General features: G+C 53.6%; 1 protein-coding gene across 2 annotated transcripts in view; it reads left to right on the plus strand.

The window, feature by feature from the left end:
* The window catches only part of WIPI2 (WD repeat domain, phosphoinositide interacting 2), a 37,787-nt gene extending 18,164 nt beyond the window's left edge, over positions 1-19,623 (plus strand). The window contains exons 3-12 of one of the 2 annotated variants that reach the window (XM_082713850.1): positions 6,067-6,236; positions 7,770-7,866; positions 8,232-8,329; positions 8,726-8,818; positions 12,366-12,436; positions 15,051-15,158; positions 15,863-16,027; positions 16,838-16,945; positions 17,664-17,794; positions 18,933-19,623. In XM_082713850.1, coding sequence (XP_082569976.1) covers positions 6,067-6,236; positions 7,770-7,866; positions 8,232-8,329; positions 8,726-8,818; positions 12,366-12,436; positions 15,051-15,158; positions 15,863-16,027; positions 16,838-16,945; positions 17,664-17,794; positions 18,933-19,045 — 1,154 coding nt within the window. In that variant the 3' untranslated portion in view covers positions 19,046-19,623. Of the gene's footprint in view, positions 1-6,066; positions 6,610-6,818; positions 7,867-8,231; positions 8,330-8,725; positions 8,819-12,365; positions 12,437-15,050; positions 15,159-15,862; positions 16,028-16,837; positions 16,946-17,663; positions 17,795-18,932 lie in introns of both variants that reach the window. The other variant, XM_082713851.1, reaches the window with a different exon arrangement.
* Positions 19,624-20,049: the final 426 nt, after the last annotated feature.

Raw genomic sequence — 20,049 nt, forward strand, 5'->3', positions numbered from 1 at the left:
AGGATGAACAGTGATTCATATCTATATATCTTGATCTACCTACCTGCCTTTTTTTTTTTTTTTTTTAAGCTGCTGGATGGTTGACACACAACATTCCATTAGTTTCAGGCGTACAATGTCGTGACTGCACGACTCTGAAGGCATGCCGTGCCCGCAGCGGCTGCAGCCACACCGCCCGTCTGCATACGGCACTCCTGCGTCGCCACTGACTGCATTCCCCAAGCTGGGCCTTCCATCCCCCTGGCTTACTTCATACCCGGGAGCCTCGCTCCTTTCCCCTCCACCCATTCGTGCCCATCCTTCCAACTCCGTTCCCTCTGTCAGCCACCACTTTGTCCCCTGTATTTATGAGTCTTTCTTTGGTTCTGTTCTTAGATTCCACACGTAAGGGAAACCATGTGGTATTCGTCTCTCTCTGTATAATACCCTCTAGGTGGGTCCATGTGGATCTCATTCTTCTTCCATGGCTGAATACTCTCCAGTGTGCTTGTCCACCGCAGCTTTATCCATCCGTTCATCCGTGGACACTTGGGTTGCCTCCAGGTCTTGGCTATTGTAAATAATGCTGCAGTAAATGTAGGGGTGCGTACATCTTTTCAGAGTAGTATTTTCCTTTTCTTTGGGTAAGTACCCAGCAGTAGAATTCTGGATCATATGGTATTTCCATTTTTCTTTTTTTTTATTTATTTGACACAGAGATCACAAATAGGCAGAGAGAGAGGGGGAAGCAGGCTCCTGGCTGATCAGAGAGCCCGATGCGGGGCTTGATCCCAGGACCCTGAGATCATGACCTGATCGTGACTGAAGGCAGAAGCTTAACCCACTGAGCCACCCAGGTGCCCCGGTATTTCCATTTTTAATTTTTTGCGGAGCCTCCGTACTGTTTTCCAGAGTGGCTGCACCAGTTCACATTCCCACCAGCAGTGCACCGGGGCTCCCTTCTCTCCACATCCTTACCAACATTTGTGACTTCTTTTTGAGGATAGCCATTCTGACTCATGTGAGGGGGTATCTCATTGTGGTTTTAATTTGTGTTTCCCTAATAGTTAGTGATGTTGAGCATCTCTTCTTGTGTCTGTTTGCCATGTCTGTCTTTGGAAATATGTTTATTCAGGTCCTTTACCCATTTTAAAATCAGATTATTTGGTTGAGCCAAGCTTATATGTGTGTGTGTGTGTGTGTGTGTGTGTGTGTGTGTGTGTGTGAGTGATATTAACCCGTTATCAGATATGTCATTTGCAAATATCTTCTCCCATTCAGTAGGTTGTCTTTCCATTTTGTTCATTTCCTCTGCTGTGCAGAAGTATTTTATTTTGGTGCAGTCCTCATAGTTTATTTTTGCTTTGTTTCTCTTCCCCGAGGAGACACATGTAGAAAAATGTTGCCAAGGTTGAGGTCACAGAGGTCACTGCCTGTGTTTTCCCTGAGCAGTTTCGTGGTTTCAGGTCTCACATCTCAGTCTTCAGTCCCTCTGGAGTGTGTTTGGTGTGCGGTGTGAGGAAGGGGTCTGGGCTCATCCTTCCACGTGTGGCCGTCCAGGCCTCACAGCACCATCTTGAAGAGATTTTTCTACCCGTTGGGTATTCTTGCCTCCTTTTAATTTGTTTGCTTTCCTGTGGCTGTGCTCAGGGCTTCAGCTCTGTGTTGGATGGATGTGGCGAGAGTGGGCGACCTGGTCCTGTTCCTGCTCTTAGGGAAGGAAGTTCTCCGTGCTGACCCGTGAATGCCGTGTCTGCTGCTGATTGTCACCCATGACCCGGATCAGGTTGTGGTCCCCCTTCGAGTTGTCCATTTATCCAGTCATTACCGTGTCATCAGTTGCTCCACTGACACACGGGGCAGCTCGAGTGTGAGGACAGATGCCTCAACCATATGGTGATGCGTGTGAGTGACACACGGGCTGCCGGCCCTCCCCGTGTTTCTTTCCCGCTTCATAGCTCGGCTCCTGCTGTGGCCAGACGGCCAGACTTCGTCACTTCCTCCCCGCCTTTCGCGTTCCCTTCTGCCTCCACCTCTCCGTCAAGATTTGCCAAGGTCACCCCAGATTCGGTGACTGCACCGCACAGCCACTCTGGGCACAGTGGATGTTTCTGTACCGCAGCATCTTCCCTTAGCTTCGGGGTCATGGGGGCCTGGTTTTTCTCCCCCTCACTCAGTCTCCGCTGCTGGCTCCCCTCCTCTGCCTGACCCTGAACTATTGAGTGCCGCCCAGGGCCCTCAGCAACACGCGGCCGGCTATTGGCCCCTGTTCATCCCTCCCTCCTCATGCCTGGAGCAGCTCTCTAATTGCATGTGTCGAATGGGTGAAGGAAATAAGGTTGTGTCAGACAGATGAGTAGAATCCATTCTTTGAAGAAAAATAGTCCGTTCTCACTACGGTCGTCCGGTTCTGTCAGGTTACTGCGAATAGCAGATTAGCAGATACGGAAGAGCTGCTCCCGGCGTGGGGCTCCTGTGAGCCTCTGGTCACAGTGTTTTCATCAGATGATGAATGCATGAGCTTGTTTTATGTGTTTCTGGTTAAAGACATCTGATTTGAATATATATAGTTGATTTATTAAGGATGAACTCACAGCAATAACACGGACTCCTGCTAAACAAAGCTTACCAGCCGCACACGATTCTCTGGAGGACATAGCCCGGCCCTCTTGCCCTTGGGAGCACCGGACGGCGCTGTGGCCGGAGGCCGTTGTAAGCTGTGGGATCACTGACCGAAAGTGCAGGAGGCGAAAACACAGACCGTGGAAAGGACAGTTGTTCATGGTGTGAGCTGAAAACTAGAAAGCGGCGGGTAGCTCCCTGTTCGGCTTCTGATGGGAGCGCGTGCGTCCCGCGCCTCCACATTTTCTTGCTGCTTTGTGTGTGTCCCTGGATCACTGTAGAAGCAGCTCAAGTATTAATTTTGGGAGGTTACAGATACGCTTTAGCAACCAGGCAAATTTACAGGTACAGAATCTGAATAATGAGGATTGACTGTACTTGGAAATGAGTTCACCACTGATTTAATTTAGGGGGTAGTGAATTTCAATAACTTTTACTTACTTTGTAAGAACTCAGTGTCCCGTAGGCCACCTTCTCTTCACTGCTTCCCGGTCGTGCAGTGAATGAAGCTGAGGCTCCAGCTCCTGTTTCGCCATTGAGGAATTGGGTACCGGGTACCAGGTCTTTTTTTTTTTTTTTTTTTTAAGAATTATCAAATTTTAAATTTTTATTGGCATATGCTGCTTTGATTTTTGGGGGGAGATTTAGAGAATTTTATTTTTTTAATTTATTTTAATTTAGTTTTTGTATGTGTGTTTGCCAGAATTCATTGTTTATGCACCACACCCAGTGCTCCATGCAAACCGTGCCCTCCTTAATACCCACCACCAGGCTCACCCAACCCCCCACTCTCCTCCCCTCCACAAGCCTCAGTTTGTTTCTCAGAGTCCACACCAGGTCTTATAACTAGTGAACAGCACAGTCAGGACTCAGTCTGATTTCCACGGGGTGCCCTGCCTCTCTTGGTCCCCGTCATACCCCCAACCTCGTGAGCACTGTGGTACCGGCAGTGCTTGCCCAGTGCTCCTGCTAGAACGAACGCACTTGGACTTGACCACCCAAGGGCGTGGTGCGCCTTCCCCATGGACACAAATACCGTGGGCAGCATTAGCCCATTTTTAGATAGGTCCTTATTCAAGAGATTGTGTTTTGTTTAATGGTAGTTTGAAAGGTTTGGGACATACCCCAGAATCTAATCCTAGGTCTGTATCAGTCATCGGACAAGCTTCTAACCAGCTGCTCTTGGGGTGCCAGACCTAGGGGGGTACACCCTGACCTGGCTGGGGATGCCGCTGGCTGGCCAGTGGTAATGGGATAACTGCCAGAATGAGAAGCAGAGAAAGTGATTGATTAAGTGCATCCCAGAAAGTCATTAAATCTTGAAGAAAGACCAAGGTGTAAAGGGCAAGGGGACCCTGAAGAGGGAGCCTGGGGACAGGGATGGAGGAAGTGCCCTTGGCCCCCGGGCCTGAGCAGCCAAGTTTGGTGGCCCGGAGCCCTCCCGGCATCTGCCGGTCCAGCGGGCCTGCTGCTCACCAAACAAGCTTCTGGTCATAATGTGGTGTCCCCGCTAGTTTCCAAGGGAAAGGGGCTGGTCAGGAAAGCAAGTATTGGGACCCGAAGGGCCTTCTCACTGCACATGACCAACAGTCTGGTTTCCCGTCGGTCTCATCTGAGCGCAGTTGCTGTGGGGATTGAGCTCTGCCATGTGCCCGTCAGCACTGCGAAGGCTGGAGACACGCTTGTCAGTGAGGACAGACCAAACACCCTGCCTGCGTGTGGCCTCAGGACCTTCCTTGACTCTGCCCTTCTGCGGAGAGTCAGGGCCTAGAAGGGACTGGCCACTTTCTGAGATGCTGCCGGCTGACACCTGCTCTGTCTGCATCGAGCCCAGCCTGCTGCTGTGGGAAGGAGCAGTTGTGGTTTGTGTAAACGTGACTGGGAATCAGACACTTGATTTCACGGCCTATTCCATGCTAAGGAGCAGCAAAATCCTATCGTTCTCCCGCACAGCCATCATACACATATGATTCTGGCTACCACCGTGTATGTGAGTACCTCGCCGTGTTGAGCGCATCAGGCCGTCACAGCCACACCGAAATGGGTGATACCACGCATTTTCCTAGAAATTGTTTCTCTCTCTTTTTAAAGATTTATTTTAGAGAGCAGGCAGAGGGGAGGGGCAGAGGGAGAGGGAGAGAAAGAACCTCAAGCAGATTCCTCACTGAGTGCGGGGCCCAGCACAGGGCTTGATCCTGCAACCCTGAGATCATGACCTGAGCCAAAATCAAGAGTCAGGCGCTTAACCAACTGAGCCACCGAGGTGCTCCTAGAAATTGTTTTGTCTTACTTTAGTAAGGTCCCTTAGAGCTTGTTTTTTCATTGTCTCTAGTAGTTGGGTTTCTAAACTAACTTAACCCTGTCTTTGTTACAACATTTAAATCCAGCAGCAGAGCTGATGGAAAGGAATCCTTTCGAGGAACTTTGTATTTTGTCTTTTGTGTGCGTTTTCATATTCGGGCATCTGATTTACAGTGGAAACGCTGCTGTGGCTTCTGATGGTCTGACCTTCCAGGTTCCCCTGGGCTGGACCTGTCTGGTCATCTCTGCTCTGTGTGCCCATCGCTGGTCCAGAGAGAGGGTATGGCCGCAGGTCATGGTTGGGTTGACAAACGGGTGTGTGCTTAAAACACCGGGCCCGGAGACAGGCCACATGCAGAAGCAATGTGGATTGTTGCCTCTGATTTTTCTATAGTCCAGTCTTCTCTTTGCTTCTAGGTCTGAACTTACCAGGTATTTACCCCTGAAACAAGGGCAGGAATAAAGATCGGGGGACCTGTGGGCATTTAGTGGGGGTGGCTGGGTGTAAGGTACTATCTTTGGAAGCTCTGTTGTACCTGTGACTTTCTATGTAAGATGTCGTGTATGCTCACTTTTAACTCAACATCTTATGAATGGAGGGTGTCCCCACTTGATGTGGGGAGCGGGGAGGTAATGGGTGTAGAGTACTGGCTATGGGCCATTATTTGCAACCCCCTCAGCAGTAACATAGAGGAGCTGTGATCCCCATTTTACGCACGAGGAGGACAAGACGTGGAGAGAGCGAGTCATGTGGAGATTACCTGGGGCCCATGACTTGTCCAGTGCCAGTGGGGAAGAGCTAGGACAGCAGGTGCGATCAGGGAACTGAGGCCTCTGTCCTCACGGAGCTCTGGTTCCAGGGTGTGTATAAGGAGCCACCCAGGGAGCAGAATGGTATGAGGAACAAGGAGACCCAGGGAGCAATCTGTCTGCGGCTCACAGGCCGTGAGTGTGGCCCCAGTCTGTCTGCCCGCAGGCTCTGACCTCCACCCTCAGCTATGTTCTGGAACCATCCCCGTAGCCTGGTCCTGTCCCCAGACAGCCACCACATCAGCCTGTGGCGCTCTGCTGGGCGTGCGCGTGCACTTGGATGTGCGTGTGTGTGTGCGTACGGATTGCAGTTGTTGACACGAATACACATGCGTGCTGTTTTCCTGCTTGCAGCTGATACTGAAGATGTGTGCATTGTCGAGAGGCTGTTCTCAAGCAGCCTGGTGGCCATCGTCAGCCTCAAAGCTCCTCGGAAGCTCAAAGTTTGCCACTTTAAGAAAGGAACCGAGATCTGCAACTACAGCTACTCGAACACCATACTGGCCGTGAAGCTGAACAGGCAGGTGAGTGGCGCGCGGCCCAGACTGCCGGGTGTGCTGGCCGCGGCTCGCTGCTCAGTGTGCCTCAGGCCTGTTGCCGCCATCACGGCTTCCTGCAGTGGTCTAGGACAGCTGGCGGTCCTGGGCCCCCAGCCCTGGGCCCTGCACCGGCTCGCTTCACGCCAGCTCCCCGATTCAGCTCTGTTTCCTCAGCGGTTTGCTCAGAGCACGCCGTCCCTTGCTGTCCCCCAGGTTGAGTCCCCTCATCCATCAAGACATGAGCAGTAGCGTTTCTCCGCACACCATACACTTGTCTGGAGGGCTGTGCCATGGTTGATTCACCTTCTTCCACTTTTGTACATGTTACTTGGAAAAAGTCTGCTGGCATCTTCTTCTTGTTTCCCTTTACTTTTTTTTTTTTTTTTTTAAAGATTATATTTATTTACTTGACAGAGAGAAATCACAAGTAGATGGAGAGGCAGGCAGAGAGAGAGAGAGGGAAGCAGGCTCCCTGCTGAGCAGAGAGGCCCATGCGGGACTCGATCCCAGGACCCTGAGATCATGACCTGAGCCGAAGGCAGCGGCTTAACCCACTGAGCCACCCAGGCGCCCTCCCTTTACTTTTAAGATGAAGGACTTACTCCTTTTGCTGTCTTCCCCAAACTCACAAAACATCTGGCGCAGAGCGCGGACTCAGTGGCTGGCAATCGAGTTCAGTTCACGACAATATCTTGTGGCTTTTGCTTTCCTACCAAATGCAACACGGCCCCTGAGATCCTCCAGCTTTTCTGTGACAGTCACGTACCCCACGCGCAGAAAGCTAACGCAGTTGCCCGGCGTGGCTTGCACGTCACCCCGGAGGGAGGGCATCCACAGCATGCCTACCGGGTAGATGGTTGTGGCAGAGGCCTGCCGGCATTGCTCTGCGAACCAGAGGACGTGGTTACGATGGGAAATGACAAGGCACAACATGTCAAATATTCCTTAAACGTAGAACATACACATGTACGCTCACACTCCCAACTGACGTAACTGTCTGCTGGGCGCACGGACCACAAGCACGTCCCTGCTCTGTGTGGTGTGGGTGTGGACTTCGACACCTGCGGGTCGTGAGTTCTGAGACTTTAGAAACCCCCAGGCTTTTACTTCGGTCTTGGCAGACTCCGTTCAGCATGGGTTTCCGAAAGCAACTGACCTTTACCAGACCCGTCCTAGGCACTTGCTCTGATTTTCACAAAGGGAGGGATGATCCGGACAGACAAACTGAAAATCCAGACGGTACCTTCCTCTGCTGCATTTGGCTGGTTTCTGCAGCCGTGCAGTGAGTCGCACGGGTTGAAGTCCTGGTGCAGTTGGCGGAAGTGGTCACGGGGGCAGGCGCAGCTGGCTGCGGACGTGGCGCTCCAGGAAAGCGGCCTGGTCATGGCCGGGTCTGCGTGCTGTTCGGGAGGGAACCGGGCGTGTCTCTGGCCAGGAGCCGGTTCAGTAAGGGAGGGAGCAAGGATCAAGGATCGAATTGGCTCTTGATGTTTGCTGTTCCATTCTTATCTCTTCTAGAGGCTGATAGTGTGTCTGGAGGAGTCTCTCTATATACACAGCATTCGGGACATGAAGGTCCTGCACACGATCAGGGAGACGCCCCCCAACCCTGCAGGTAAGCTCAGCAGGGTGAGATCATCCGCTTTTCTGATTGTATCTTTCAAAGATGAGCTGTTTTCTCCTTGTAGGTCCCACCCGGGTAGACAGCTTTTGAAAGTATTGATCTTAAACCAAGCAAGCTGCTGGCCTTCTGCTGCTAGTCTGGCAACCACAGAAATCATTGCTTTCATCAGCTTCCAGTTCGGAGGCTGCTCACGAGGTCCCACCCGTGGCCTTCAGTCTGCCCTTGGGGGTGGTGGTTGGGGGCTGCTGCGGCCGGGCCTGGAGGCACACACCTCTGATAGGGGCTGACCTGTGGGTAGCAGCTCAGCAGGACCCCCCGGGCCTGACTGTCCCTGTTTGGTTCCGCGTGTCCCGCAGGCCTGTGCGCGCTATCCATACACAACGACAATGGCTACTTGGCGTACCCAGGCAGCGCCACCATCGGAGAGGTGCAAGTGTTCGACACCATGAACTTGGTGAGGCCCCTTCTGTACCGGGTCCCTCTCACCAGCAGCCCCGCTCTCTGCCCCAAGCACCGGGGCATCGCTAGCATCCGCTTTTCCTTGGGTGGGCAAGGCGGGTTTCACTGCTGCCTTCCTGGTGGTGGCACAGGGCTGGGCAGCCTCTGCCTGCAGATTTCTGCCTGTGCTCCCACGGCGCGGAGCCCCTGGCCGTGTGGCTATTTGGGGGAGTGGAAAGAGCCCCAGAGAGCGGCGTTTCCGCAGCTACCCCCACCCCACCCTGTGACTCCGGAGCCTGTGGTTTCCGTGTTGAACCGGTTGGGGTTTTAGCCACAACCACTAGGCTGGCCCTTCAGCCTGAGGACCTGTCTTGCTGCGTGGCGGCTGTGTCACTTTGGTTTTGCCTTTCAGAGAGCAGCGAACATGATCCCGGCTCACGACAGTCCTTTGGCAGCGCTGGCGTTTGACTCCACTGGAACCAAGCTCGCCACTGCCTCGGAGAAGGTGCGTCTGTTGTGGCCCGGTAGGAAACTGGCTTGGGGGTTTGGCGCCCCATCTCGCTCTGTACACACACGGTCCAGGTAGCAAATGGGTTTCTGTGCCGACCGGCTCCCAGAGCAGCACACGTAACAACCCGCTTGGGGCGCGCTCCCCGCCTTTGCAGCGCCCGTGGTCGGGGCGGATGCTGCAGAGTCGGGCGGAGGAGGCGAGTATGCGTCAGCAGCACCCACAGCGAGCTTCCCAGGGCTGCGAATGCGTGCTGGGGCTGGCAGGGCTGAACACACTTCTACGTGCTTCCTTTCCTCCTTCTGTTATTAATTCACCGTTCTCTTTCACTCTCTGTGTAATGCTAGATTTTTCTGAGTTGGAAAACACTTCAGTGGCTGTACCGTATTCAGTCCTGGTTTACTGGAATGTTGCCCTTTGGGGAGGTTTCTGTTTTTCCTAACATTTAGATTGCAATGGTATAATAACATTTGGAACATAACTAATTAAGAATATAGATGATTCTTACATATGAATCTTTTTTGTGCATCTTTATTCACTTAAGAGATTGCTGTGAGTGGGCATCTCAGTGGCTCAGTCGGTTAAGCCTCTGACTCTTGATTTTGGCTCAGATCATGATCTCAGGGTTGTGAGATCGAGCTCCATGTTGGGCTCTACACTGGGCGAGGAGCCTGCTTAAGATTCTCTCTCCTCCTCTGCCCGCCTCCCCCCAGAAAGGAAGAGTCCAGTGGGCAGACTTTCTGTAAAAGGATGTGGTCTTTTTGAAGTTCTCTCCACACAGGACAGAGTGACTCTGGCCTTCCCTCCAGCTCCCATGACAGCAAAGGGCCCTCGCTCTCTTGCTCGCACGGCTGCTACATCTTGTTCCTTTGCTGGTCCTCACATCTCGATAGCTCCGCTCTCCGGCCTGGCTCTTGATGATCTCCTTCGTTCTGGTTTGTTCTTCCCTTCCGAGCACCAGTCCCCGCTTTCTAGCTGCCTGGTTGAGCTCTGATGCTTTCTCACAAAAAAACTCAAAGTAGCGTCTCTCCCGCTGCCTCTCTGCTCGGCCCAGCCAAACACGTAAGAGCCGAGAAAAGTCAGCTCACTGGAACTTTCCTGTGTGGGTCTCTGAGCTTGACGCTCACACGCGGTTTCTGTAAGATCATCTGTGGATCACTCAGTCCTCGGGAACCCTTTATCTTCATGATCGCATTCCGTCCCCTCAACAAGGTCAACACTTGTTCATTTCGTATCAGGGGCTCAGAGACTTCAAATAATTTGCTCAGAGTCACCAGGTTGGGCGGCCACAGAGACTTGGATTCCAAGCCTGGCTTTGCTTTTAAACACCGCTGGCCATTGACACTGTTACCTTGCCCATTGCTACTGAAGCGGCCCCCTTGGTTAATAGTCTCATCTCTCTTGTTTTCATTAGGTCCCGGAAGCCCCCTAAAGCACTTTGTGGAATCTCAAGGCCATTAAGAATAGAGCAATTTTTTTCTTCCTGGGCTAGGAGGAGCAATCTTTTGATTTCCTTTTAACGCCCCCCCCCCAGTGTCCCTCCCCATCCTTCTGGGTGCTGGGTGCTGGGGCTGTGCCTAGATGGGTGCCTAATCCTGCTTTCAGAGTGTAGGCAGGGTAGGGGCCTGGGCAGGGTGGGGGGCCGCAGGGCGGCTGGGGCCAGCAGCCCTTTGTTAGTTTTATGCACTAGATATGCCAGTTAAAAAAAAAAAGCTATAAATCAGAAAGTTGAGACCAGGGGCACCTGGGTAGCTCAGTGGGTTAAAGCCTCTGCCTTCGGCTCAGGTCATGATCTCAAGGTCCTGGGATCGAGTCCGAATCAGGCTCTCAACTCAGCAGGGATCCTGCTTCCCCCTCTCTCTACCTGCCTCTGTCTACTTGCGATCTCTCTCTCTCTCTCTCTCTCTCTCTCTCTCTCTGTCAAATAAATAAATAAAATACTTTTAAAAAAGAAACTTGAGGGCGCCTGGGTGGCTCAGTTGGTTGAGCAGCTGCCTTTGGCTCAGGTCATGATCCTGCACTTCCAGGATCGAGTCCCGCATCAGGCTCCCAGCTCCTTGGGGAGTCTGCTTCTCCCTCTGACCTTCTCCTCGTTCATGTTCTCTCTCACTCATTGTCTCTCAAATAAATAAATAAAGTCTTAAAAAAAAGAAAAGAAACTTGAGACCACAAAGGATCAAACCTTTGCTGTGGTTATTTTCCTATGTGATTGTGCTATTTTATCCCTCCAATTCTCAAGAATTATAAACTCATTTGGTATTCTTTTATCCAGAGAGAATCATTGTCTTTAAAGAAACATTTTATTGTAAAGATTTATTTTAGAAAGTGAAAGAGAGAGCGTGTGTGTGCCACACGCAGGTGAGGGGCACGGGGCAGGGGTAGCCCTCTTGCTGAGCACGGAACCTGACTCTGGGCTCCATCCCATGACCCCGAGACCATGACCTGAGCCAAAATCAAGAGTTGAACACTTGGGCGCCTGGGTGGCTCAGTGGGTTAAAGCCTCTGCCTTCAGCTCAGGTCATGACCCCAGGATCCTGGGATCGAGCCCCACATCGGGCTCTCTGCTCGGCGGGGAGCCTGCTTCCTCCTCTCTCTCTGCCTGCCTCTCTGCCTACTTGTGATCTCTGTCTGTCAAATAAATAAATAAAATCTTAAAAAAAAAAGAGTTGAACACTTTACGGGCTAAGCCACCCAACCACCCCTTTTAGAAAACATTTTAAAGAAAGGGCAACGGTTTCTGGTGTTCTATAATTCGGTTGTTTGTAGTTCATTTATTTTTACTATGTATAACAAACAGATCAGATGTTAACAGTTTCAATACTGAACCGTTTGAACCTTCCAAGGGGTGTGGTGTCAGGTGACACACTGAATAGTTCTTTCAGCCCCGCAAATTTGAAATACTCCCTGTTTTCAGGTTTTCCGTTTTGTTCTAGGAATCTCTTTCTTATGCTCTTTTATTCGTGTAGCTGGCTAGGATTCTTTTAACATTTCAGTGTCGAAGTCCCATTTGTGCTTACTTTCTTGGTTCTCTTGACTTCCTGTCCCAGATGTCCCAAGTCCTGTCACTTTGGGGGAGGCGGGCCCTGGGGTCCTGGCATCTTGCGGGTGCCTCGTTTCCATGCGGGGAAGTGCGGCAGCTCACCGCTGGCTTGTAGCCTCCTCTGTCGAGTCCCGGACCCCCCACCCCGGTCAGTAACTCAGCCTGAAGTACAAGGAAGGATGTTGGAGGCCGCGGACCTCTCAGACCTAGGCTGGGTTAGGTGGTGCCCCCGACGTGCAGCACGTACTTCGGGGCTCGGTGCGTGAGAGGCGAGGAGTCACGGGCCTTAGGACTAGAGCTGGCGCATGTGTGACGGCCAGGCCATTGGTGTTGGGGAGAAGCAGGGAGTCGCGGCGGCCACATCCAAAGGAAGGAACACTGCTGGGGGACAGACGCTGCCGGCGCGAGGCCCCCTCGTCTGTCCTTCAGATTCTCGTGGGAAGGAGACACGGGAGCCTCTCCTTGGCTAAAATTCTTTTTTCTTTCCTTTCCCACCTGTCACAGGGGACCGTGATTCGGGTGTTCTCCATTCCAGAAGGACAGAAACTCTTTGAGTTCCGGAGAGGAGTGAAGAGGTAAGATACTTCCCCGTTGATCTGGCACTGAGTCTGGACCTCAGTTCCGTTTCTCGGGGTCACGTGGAGACGTCAAGCCGAGCTGGGCACCGCACTTGAATGCGGAAGTGCTTTCAGCCTAGCCAGAGGGTCTGCGGAGGCTTTGGAGCCCTCCTGAGGGGTAAAGGGACGTTTTTATAAAGCAAAGTAGTTTCCCTTTGTCTGTGGTCCCACTGAATGGAGGGCGATGGCCGGACAGCCCTGGAATGAGGAAGGAGTGGCCTGCGGGGCCGCATGGCTTCCTCCGCCTACTCCGAGATGGCAGGCCAGTCAGTGACTTCTGACCTGGCCAGCCTGCACCTGTCCTGCTTCTCTACCCCTGAAAACCTGCACCCTGCTCCCCCTCCACCCCATCACCACTTATTTCCCTGTCTGTCTACACACCTCCCTTCCTTGATGCCTGCTTGGAAGGAAGGATTGTCTGTCCTACTGAGGCCTGGAGCCTCTGCCACAGGACTGGCTCGGGGGCTCTGGTCCCCATTCCAAAGGGGCAGCTGAGAACACCCACCTCAGGGCCTCAGGGCAGAAACTGGGCCAGGAAGTGTTCTAGAACTGCCCCCCCGCCCCGGGACCTCACACTGTTTGACTGCTGTCTTTCATCTGTGGGTCCTTCCCCCAGACGGCACACACACATTTTAGGGTCCTGTCTCTCGTGCCCCAGCCCTTCCCCATCACGGTCTCCTGGTTTCTTTCCTTTTTTCCCTTGTTTTCCTTATACCACACCATTCTGGATTGGTCTCTGGCTGCTCCTGCCCTGTTTCCTTTTCCCATATCTCGCCTCTGCCCCGGAGCCGCTCTCATCCTGTCCTGTGCAGCCCCCCAGCTCCCACGCCATGTTGTCCGTGTGCTCATGACCCCTCCCCTGTCTGTGGGGCCCAGGCTGCTTTCCTGAGCTGTTTCCTGATGCTGGCCCTTCAGCCACCAGCCAGAGTGTGCCCCTGTCTATCTGCCCATCATCGCTCATAGGCCTTACCTTGGGAGACACTGGCACTGTCCGATCCAGTACCTGAGCCAGAGTGGCTCGGAGGGGCTCAACACTGGCCCCTTTCTTGCTTCCAGCTAGGTAGCGGAGTGTCAGTGCCCAGGTCAGTCCCACCAACCTCCGTCTCCCCAGGACCCCTGCCCGCCTGGTTTGGATCCCGATCGTGTGACTTCTGTGCCCCTTGGTCTCTGCTGTTGGCCCATTTGGTCTGTTCATCAGACCGTGGCCCTGGTTGCTCTTCAGGGGTGTCCACACAGTCAGCACAGCTCATGTGGAGCCTTCAGGGCGCCTCCCGCCGGTGGGGCTAACTCCACACGCGTCGGCCCTGCTCTCTAAGCCCGGCCTCCCACACCCTGCTTCTTCAGCTCTTCCCAGTTGCTCCCAGCTCCGGCCACATGGAACTGTGATTCCGCGGAGGAGTGATCTGTCCGTACGGGGTCTCCTGTGCCGGTGTCACACCCGTGATGGGGCCGACTCCTGAGCCTTTGACGTCTGTATTGAGTGTCTCTGCCTTGGGGAGGCCCTCCGGACCCTCTCATGAGCCCCTGTTCCTCTAGCGCAGCCCTGGCACACCTTCGCTCATAGCACCTTTCCCGTCCGCACTCACGCCTCGCTGAGCCGTCCCTGATTCATCCCCCGGGCTTTGTCGAAGCCCTCAGGGCAAAACGTGCGCTGTCCTTGTCCGGCCGGCCGCAAGGAAGTGCACTTACTGGAGGTTTTGGCATTTTTACAGTGATTCTTAGAATCAACTGTAGAGTCTTAGCATGTTGAAAGTTTTGTTTTATTCTTAAATATTATCAAGGTTGTCAGTTTGCTTTCTTGCACTTTAAGAGTTGCTGTAATTTAAATTCTCGGCTTTTCTTTTGCTAACCTTAGTGCTGTAAATCCAGCCGAATACAGCTGAAAATGGTTTCGTGAAGCCTCAATGCCCTTTGTTTGGAATGTCAAAGAAAATGGGCTAAGAAAATACCAAAGAATTGCTCTTAACTTGGTATTCCCTGTAAAACATTTTCTTTTCTTCAGAAAAATTTTTTGAAAAGATGTCTGCAGGAGCGCCTGGGTGGCTCAGTCCTCTGAGCTTCTGCCGTCAGCTCTGGTCGTGATCCCAGGGTTCTGGGATTGAACCTGCTTCTCCCTCTCCCTCTGCCCCTCTCCCCTTTCCGTGCTCTCTCTCACTCTCTCTCAAATAAATAAAATCTTTTAGGGGGAGAAAAAAAAGGAAAGAGATCTGGAGAGAAGTAAGAAAGATACTGGTAGACTCAAGTGTCGTATTCGGGGAACTTCTTTTCTGACTTTTTACAGTCCCTGGAGAGGGGCGCCTGTGTGGCTCAGTGGGTTAAAGCCTCTGCTTTCGGCTCGGGTCATGATCCCAGGGTCCTGGGATCAAGCCCCACATCTGGCTCTCTGCTCAGTGGGGAGCCTGCTTCCCTCCTCTCTCTCTGCCTGCCTCTCAGCCTGCTTGTGATCTCTGTCAAATAAATAAATCAAATCTTTGAAAAAAAAAAAAAAAAAGTCCCTGGAGAGAGGTTGCAGCTCGTGGGCACCAGGGGCTGTGGGCAACAGCATAACCCCGCCCCTTCCGCTCGCCCCCAGGTGTGTGAGCATCTGCTCCCTGGCCTTCAGCATGGACAGCATGTTCCTCTCTGCGTCCAGCAACACCGAGACTGTGCACATCTTCAAACTCGAGACTGTGAAAGAAAAGTGAGTTGCAAAGACACATTTGTTGCACAAAACACCAGGCCCTTCTCCCCTGCCTGGATGGGAACCCCGGCACAGACACTGCCCTGCCTTCAGTCATTTTTGCCAGTAAAGGCCTTGGAGCTGGTTCTCCAGTAAGTGTCCCCAGGTCCGGGCGCGGCAGAGAAATGGCCTTCCCTGAGAGATGAAGCCGGGAGGGTGACAATGGGCGGCCTGGGGGCCGTGCACCCGTCCGCCTCTTAGCACCACCTTAACCCACAGACGCACGTAAGGGTGGGCGCCCCCGCCCACAGGCGGTTTCCGTTTTCACAAGACCCTCTAGGGTGAGCATTATCTGTATGCTGTCTCAGATCATTTCAAATGACTTTAAATATGTGCAAGATGGACAGCCACAAAAATGGGCTCTGGGAAAATAATTTGAGATTTTGCTTATGAGGTTTTTGGAGACTTCATGTTAAAAGGATGTGGGGCGGGGGGCGGATCGTGAATTTGGCCTCGTATATCTTCGCATTTGCTGCTAATCATCTACTGGTGTGTGACAGGCCTCCTGTGACCCTTCCCGGAAGACACGCCCATAGGGCTCCCAGGCTCTCCAGACCTTGTCCTTCTCTGCCCCTTTTTCCTGCGGGATGGGGGAAGTCCTCCTCAGGCTTCAGGCCTGGCTCCCGCGAGTCGCTCCGTGTCTGACCATGGTTCCCCCTTCCCAGGCCTCAGGAGGAGCCCACCACCTGGACTGGCTACTTCGGGAAGGTTCTCATGGCCTCCACCAGCTATCTGCCTTCCCAGGTGACAGAGATGTTCAACCAGGGCAGAGCCTTTGCCACAGTCCGCCTGCCTTTCTGCGGCCACAAGAACATCTGCTCACTGGCCACGTGAGTAGGGCCGGGGTTGCCACTCTCGCGTTTGCCGCTGTCCGTCCAGTCGAGGGCCTGGTCGCAGACCACCCGCGCCCCCCAAGCTGGCGGCACTGGGGCCGGGCTAGGTTTCTCCTGGGCCAGGAACTTGGTTCGAAGCGGCAGTGGAGGGAGCACGCAGGTGCCGCTTCCCTGTTACTAGACGCGAGTGGTTCGTCTGCGGTGTTCTGATCCAAAAAGTCTTCCTCCATCGGTTGGGATGTTTATAATGGTAATGAAGAAACACCGCAAGGGAAACTGCAGGCGGGTACAGGATTCACCCCTGTGGGGCCCTGTCTGTGTCGCCCTGGGGCACACGGATCGCACATGGTGTCTCGTGAGCCTCATTGGATGGCCCAAAGCAGAGCCATGCAGGGAAGTACAGTCCTTGCTGGGTTGGCACGTCTCTGATTCCGTGAATCTTGTGTCATTTTACTTCGATCTTGTGCAGCTGATAACTCAGGTGAAAAAGCTTATGAAAACACTCACCGTTAGCAAGTAGAGAAGCCGTGAGACTGACCTTGTCTGCACCAGTTCTCCCGTTGGCTTTGGTGTTTAGGTGCACGAAGTGCCCCCTCGGCTTCGATGCTGCGGCCTCAGGCAGGGCAGCGGGTGTGATCTTTGTCCTGAGTAGATGATCTGTGGAGCGCATGGCACCGACCTGTGGCTCCTGTGGGGCAGGGGTGAGGGGCTTCCTCCCCGGCCTCGCGGAAGGCAGGGCTGCGGGTGTAGGAACAGCGTTGGCTGCAGTCCACGGTCCTGGAATGTGGCTCCTTTTCTTCTCGCTAGAATTCAGAAGATCCCCCGGCTACTGGTGGGGGCGTCCGACGGGTACTTGTACATGTACAACCTGGACCCGCAGGAGGGCGGCGAGTGCACCCTGATGAAACAGCACAAGTAAGTGGGCCTCACGCCGGCCGTTCCCACGGGAGCCAGGGGTGTGAAGGGACACGTCCCCATGGAGCTGGCCTGGGCTGGGAGGCCTTGCTTCCCCCCAACTCCCATGCTTCCCTGCCGGCGTCCCGTTTGCTGTCAGGGCAGAGAGCGGACAGGTGGCTGGTGTGGGGTGAGGCGCACTGCGGCAGGACCTGGGCATGTTGCGAGAAAGGGGCAATGCTCTCGGTGTCCTCCCCGGTGTGGCCACGTCCCGGAGTGCCGGCTGTCGCCCTGCGACCTGCAGGTGTCCTCTCTGAAAGGAAGGCGTTAGTATCTGTTCATTGGGAAGTAGTGCAGTTTGCTTTTGCTTTCGCTTTTTTAAAACTATCCAGAAATTCTCAAAAAACTGACACTACGATACTGTAACTGTAATGGGGGAGAAAGTGAGCGTGGTTTTTTGTAGTAAGTTGTTTATGATCTTCGGTCTTAAAACTGCAAGATTATCTCACTGGCTATAACTTTTTCATCTGACTACTTCCTATGGACAAATTTTGGTGCCAGCTCCACGTAAAGAGACACGCGGGGAAGGAGCTGATTGAGCTCCGGGCGAGCAGCACACTCATGTGTCCGGCCCGAGCGGCCCCTGGCCTCTGCTGTGGCACGTCTGGCCCCGCGGGCCCCGAGGCGACGAGGTCAGGGCCCCTGAGCGGCCTCAGTGTTCTCACTCTGCTTCCTCCAGGTTGGATGGCAGCATGGAGACAACCAATGAGATCTTAGACTCAGCCTCTCACGACTGCCCCTTAGTGACCCAGACCTACAGCACAGCGGCCGCCACAGGGGCTCACGTGCCTTCGTCTCCGACCAGACTTGGTAAGGGCTGTGACGCGAGCCCGGAAGGTGCATGGTGCCAGGCCCTCGCGCGGCGGTCTGCGCTTGGCACGCTTCCCCTGAGCTGCATTGTCCGCCCGCCGCTTCCCCTGCGGGCAGGGGACAGGTGGGCTCAGAGGCGAGCTCTTGTCAGCTGGGGATTGCGGGCTGAATCCTCTGTGTCCACTTTCGAAGGAGAAATAGTCACGACGGCTCAGGCTGCTTTGGGTACATAGAATCGTCCTTGGGTTGCTGCCGCTCAGCTAAAATATTACGCTAAATTCTGACGTTGCCAAGCAGGTGTCCTTGGTCCTGTGTCATCATTCAGTAAGCCCACGTGGGACGCCCCTCAGCTCTCGGGCCCTGGGAGGACGGTGCTGTAGGCCGGCATTTGGGCCCTCCCGCTGCGGGTGCTGGGCGGCCGGCGAGCAGACGGACAGATGGGCCGTGCAGCCATCTCCCCCTCCCCGCTAGTCAGCTTGACCGCAGGTGAGCGATCCTGTAGGTTTGCTTCCACGGGAGACTGTGCTCGCTCACCGTGACTCTGAGATGAGGTGGCCCTTCCTGTCAGGTGAGGCGCCAGACGTCTTGTGTCAAGCGTTGGGCATCACCAGTTTGAGAACTGTCCCCGTCCTCTCTGTTCACAGAGGGAAACTTGTGGCCTGTTGGGAAGCCCCATTCACTGTGCAGCCGTCCTTTTGACATTTACGAATTTTGGAAAATAAAGAACTTCATCTTGAGCTGCCCAAAGCTGCCGAAAGCTTGTAGTCAGAGAAGGATCACAGTTTAGTCTTTTTTTTTTTTTTATGATTTTATTCATTTATCTGACAGAAAGAGATCACAAGTAGGCAGAGAGGCAGGCAGAGAGAGAGGAAGGGAAGCAGGCTCCCTGCTGAGCAGAGAGCCTGACTCGGGGCTTGATCCCAGGACCCTGGGATCATGACCTGAGCCGAAGGCAGAGGCTTTAACCCACTGAGCCACCCAGGCGCCCCCACAGTTCAGTCTTGATGTGCACCGTAGCCTGCAGCTGTCCGGGTCTGGCCCCGGCAGCTGCCAGGCCCTGCCTCCCCGCCTCCCCGCCTCCCTGCCTCCCCACCTCCCAGCCCCCCAGCCCCTGAGCATGGCCACGGTCTCTCTGCAGCCTACACAGATGAGCTGGGAGCAGTGGGCGGCGCGTGTCTGGAAGAGGAGGCCAGCGCTCTGCGGCTGGAGGAGGACAGCGAGCACCCTCCTATGATTCTTCGGACGGACTGAACTTGACCTGTGAACTCTGACCCCCGAAGCAGAGAACACTGGCTTGACGGAGGACTTTGTTATGCTGCTATGAACTTTGACCTGAGTTGGGGAGAGGATGGCAGAGACTTAAAAAAAAGAAAGAAAAAAAAAAAGATCGTAGCTGTAGTCTCATTCCATACTGTTGAGAAATACATCGTTTTCACTTCAGTGGCTTTTAATCCTGCTTAGGAATCTTAGCTTTTTGTTTGTTTTCTCTTTTTGCCAAAATTAACTGTTTGGTGAAGCCCTTGAAACCTTGCTTTGCATGCATTAATGTGCCAAGCCGGCGTAGGAGAACTAGAAGCCACTTTTTGACAACTGCAGTTGCTTGGTTTCTAAAACCTGCACATAACGAGGCGCGCACGTGAGGACGAGACGGCATCGGGCAGAGCGGTTCTGGGTGTCGAGGCGGGTTCTGCTCGGGCGGGTCCAAGAGCCCTCTCCGGGCTTGCCAGGCCGGGGGGCGTCCGCTGTGGGGAGGAGTCCTCTCTCCCCACAGCCCCTCCTGGGCCCTTTTCCCCATTTTATTTTGTTAATTAAATTCTTTCCAAATTGGATTATTCTGGGATTTCTTGCTTGCCGGACTTTTATCTTCTTTCTGGCCTTATTTTCCATGTGGGTGCTGGAGAGAGGCGTTCTTTCTGGTGTTTAAAGTCTTCCTCTCGGACAGCACGTGCTATGGAAAGACTACGTCGGAAGGCCAGAGCGAAGGAAAGTGGTCTCACTTGTGTAATTAAATGACCTCGTCTTTAATTTTCTGGTGAGAAACTGCGGTGGAGGGGAGTTTGCTCATCTTTAGGGAATTTTGTAGCCTTTCCCTATACCCATGGAGCCCAGAATCAGAGTCGGGGGGGCACCCAAACTGCCCTCTGACCTTGCGCCCTGCCCTCTGTCAGGGGCTCTTCTCACCTGTGTTGGAAATACTAGAGACAGAAACGCAGTGAGGGCGGCAGTTGGCTCTGAGCACCTGCTTTTTGGGGTGA

Source organism: Mustela nivalis (genome assembly GCF_964662115.1).
Source record: "Mustela nivalis genome assembly, chromosome: 19".
NCBI classification, from domain to species: domain Eukaryota; kingdom Metazoa; phylum Chordata; class Mammalia; order Carnivora; family Mustelidae; genus Mustela; species Mustela nivalis.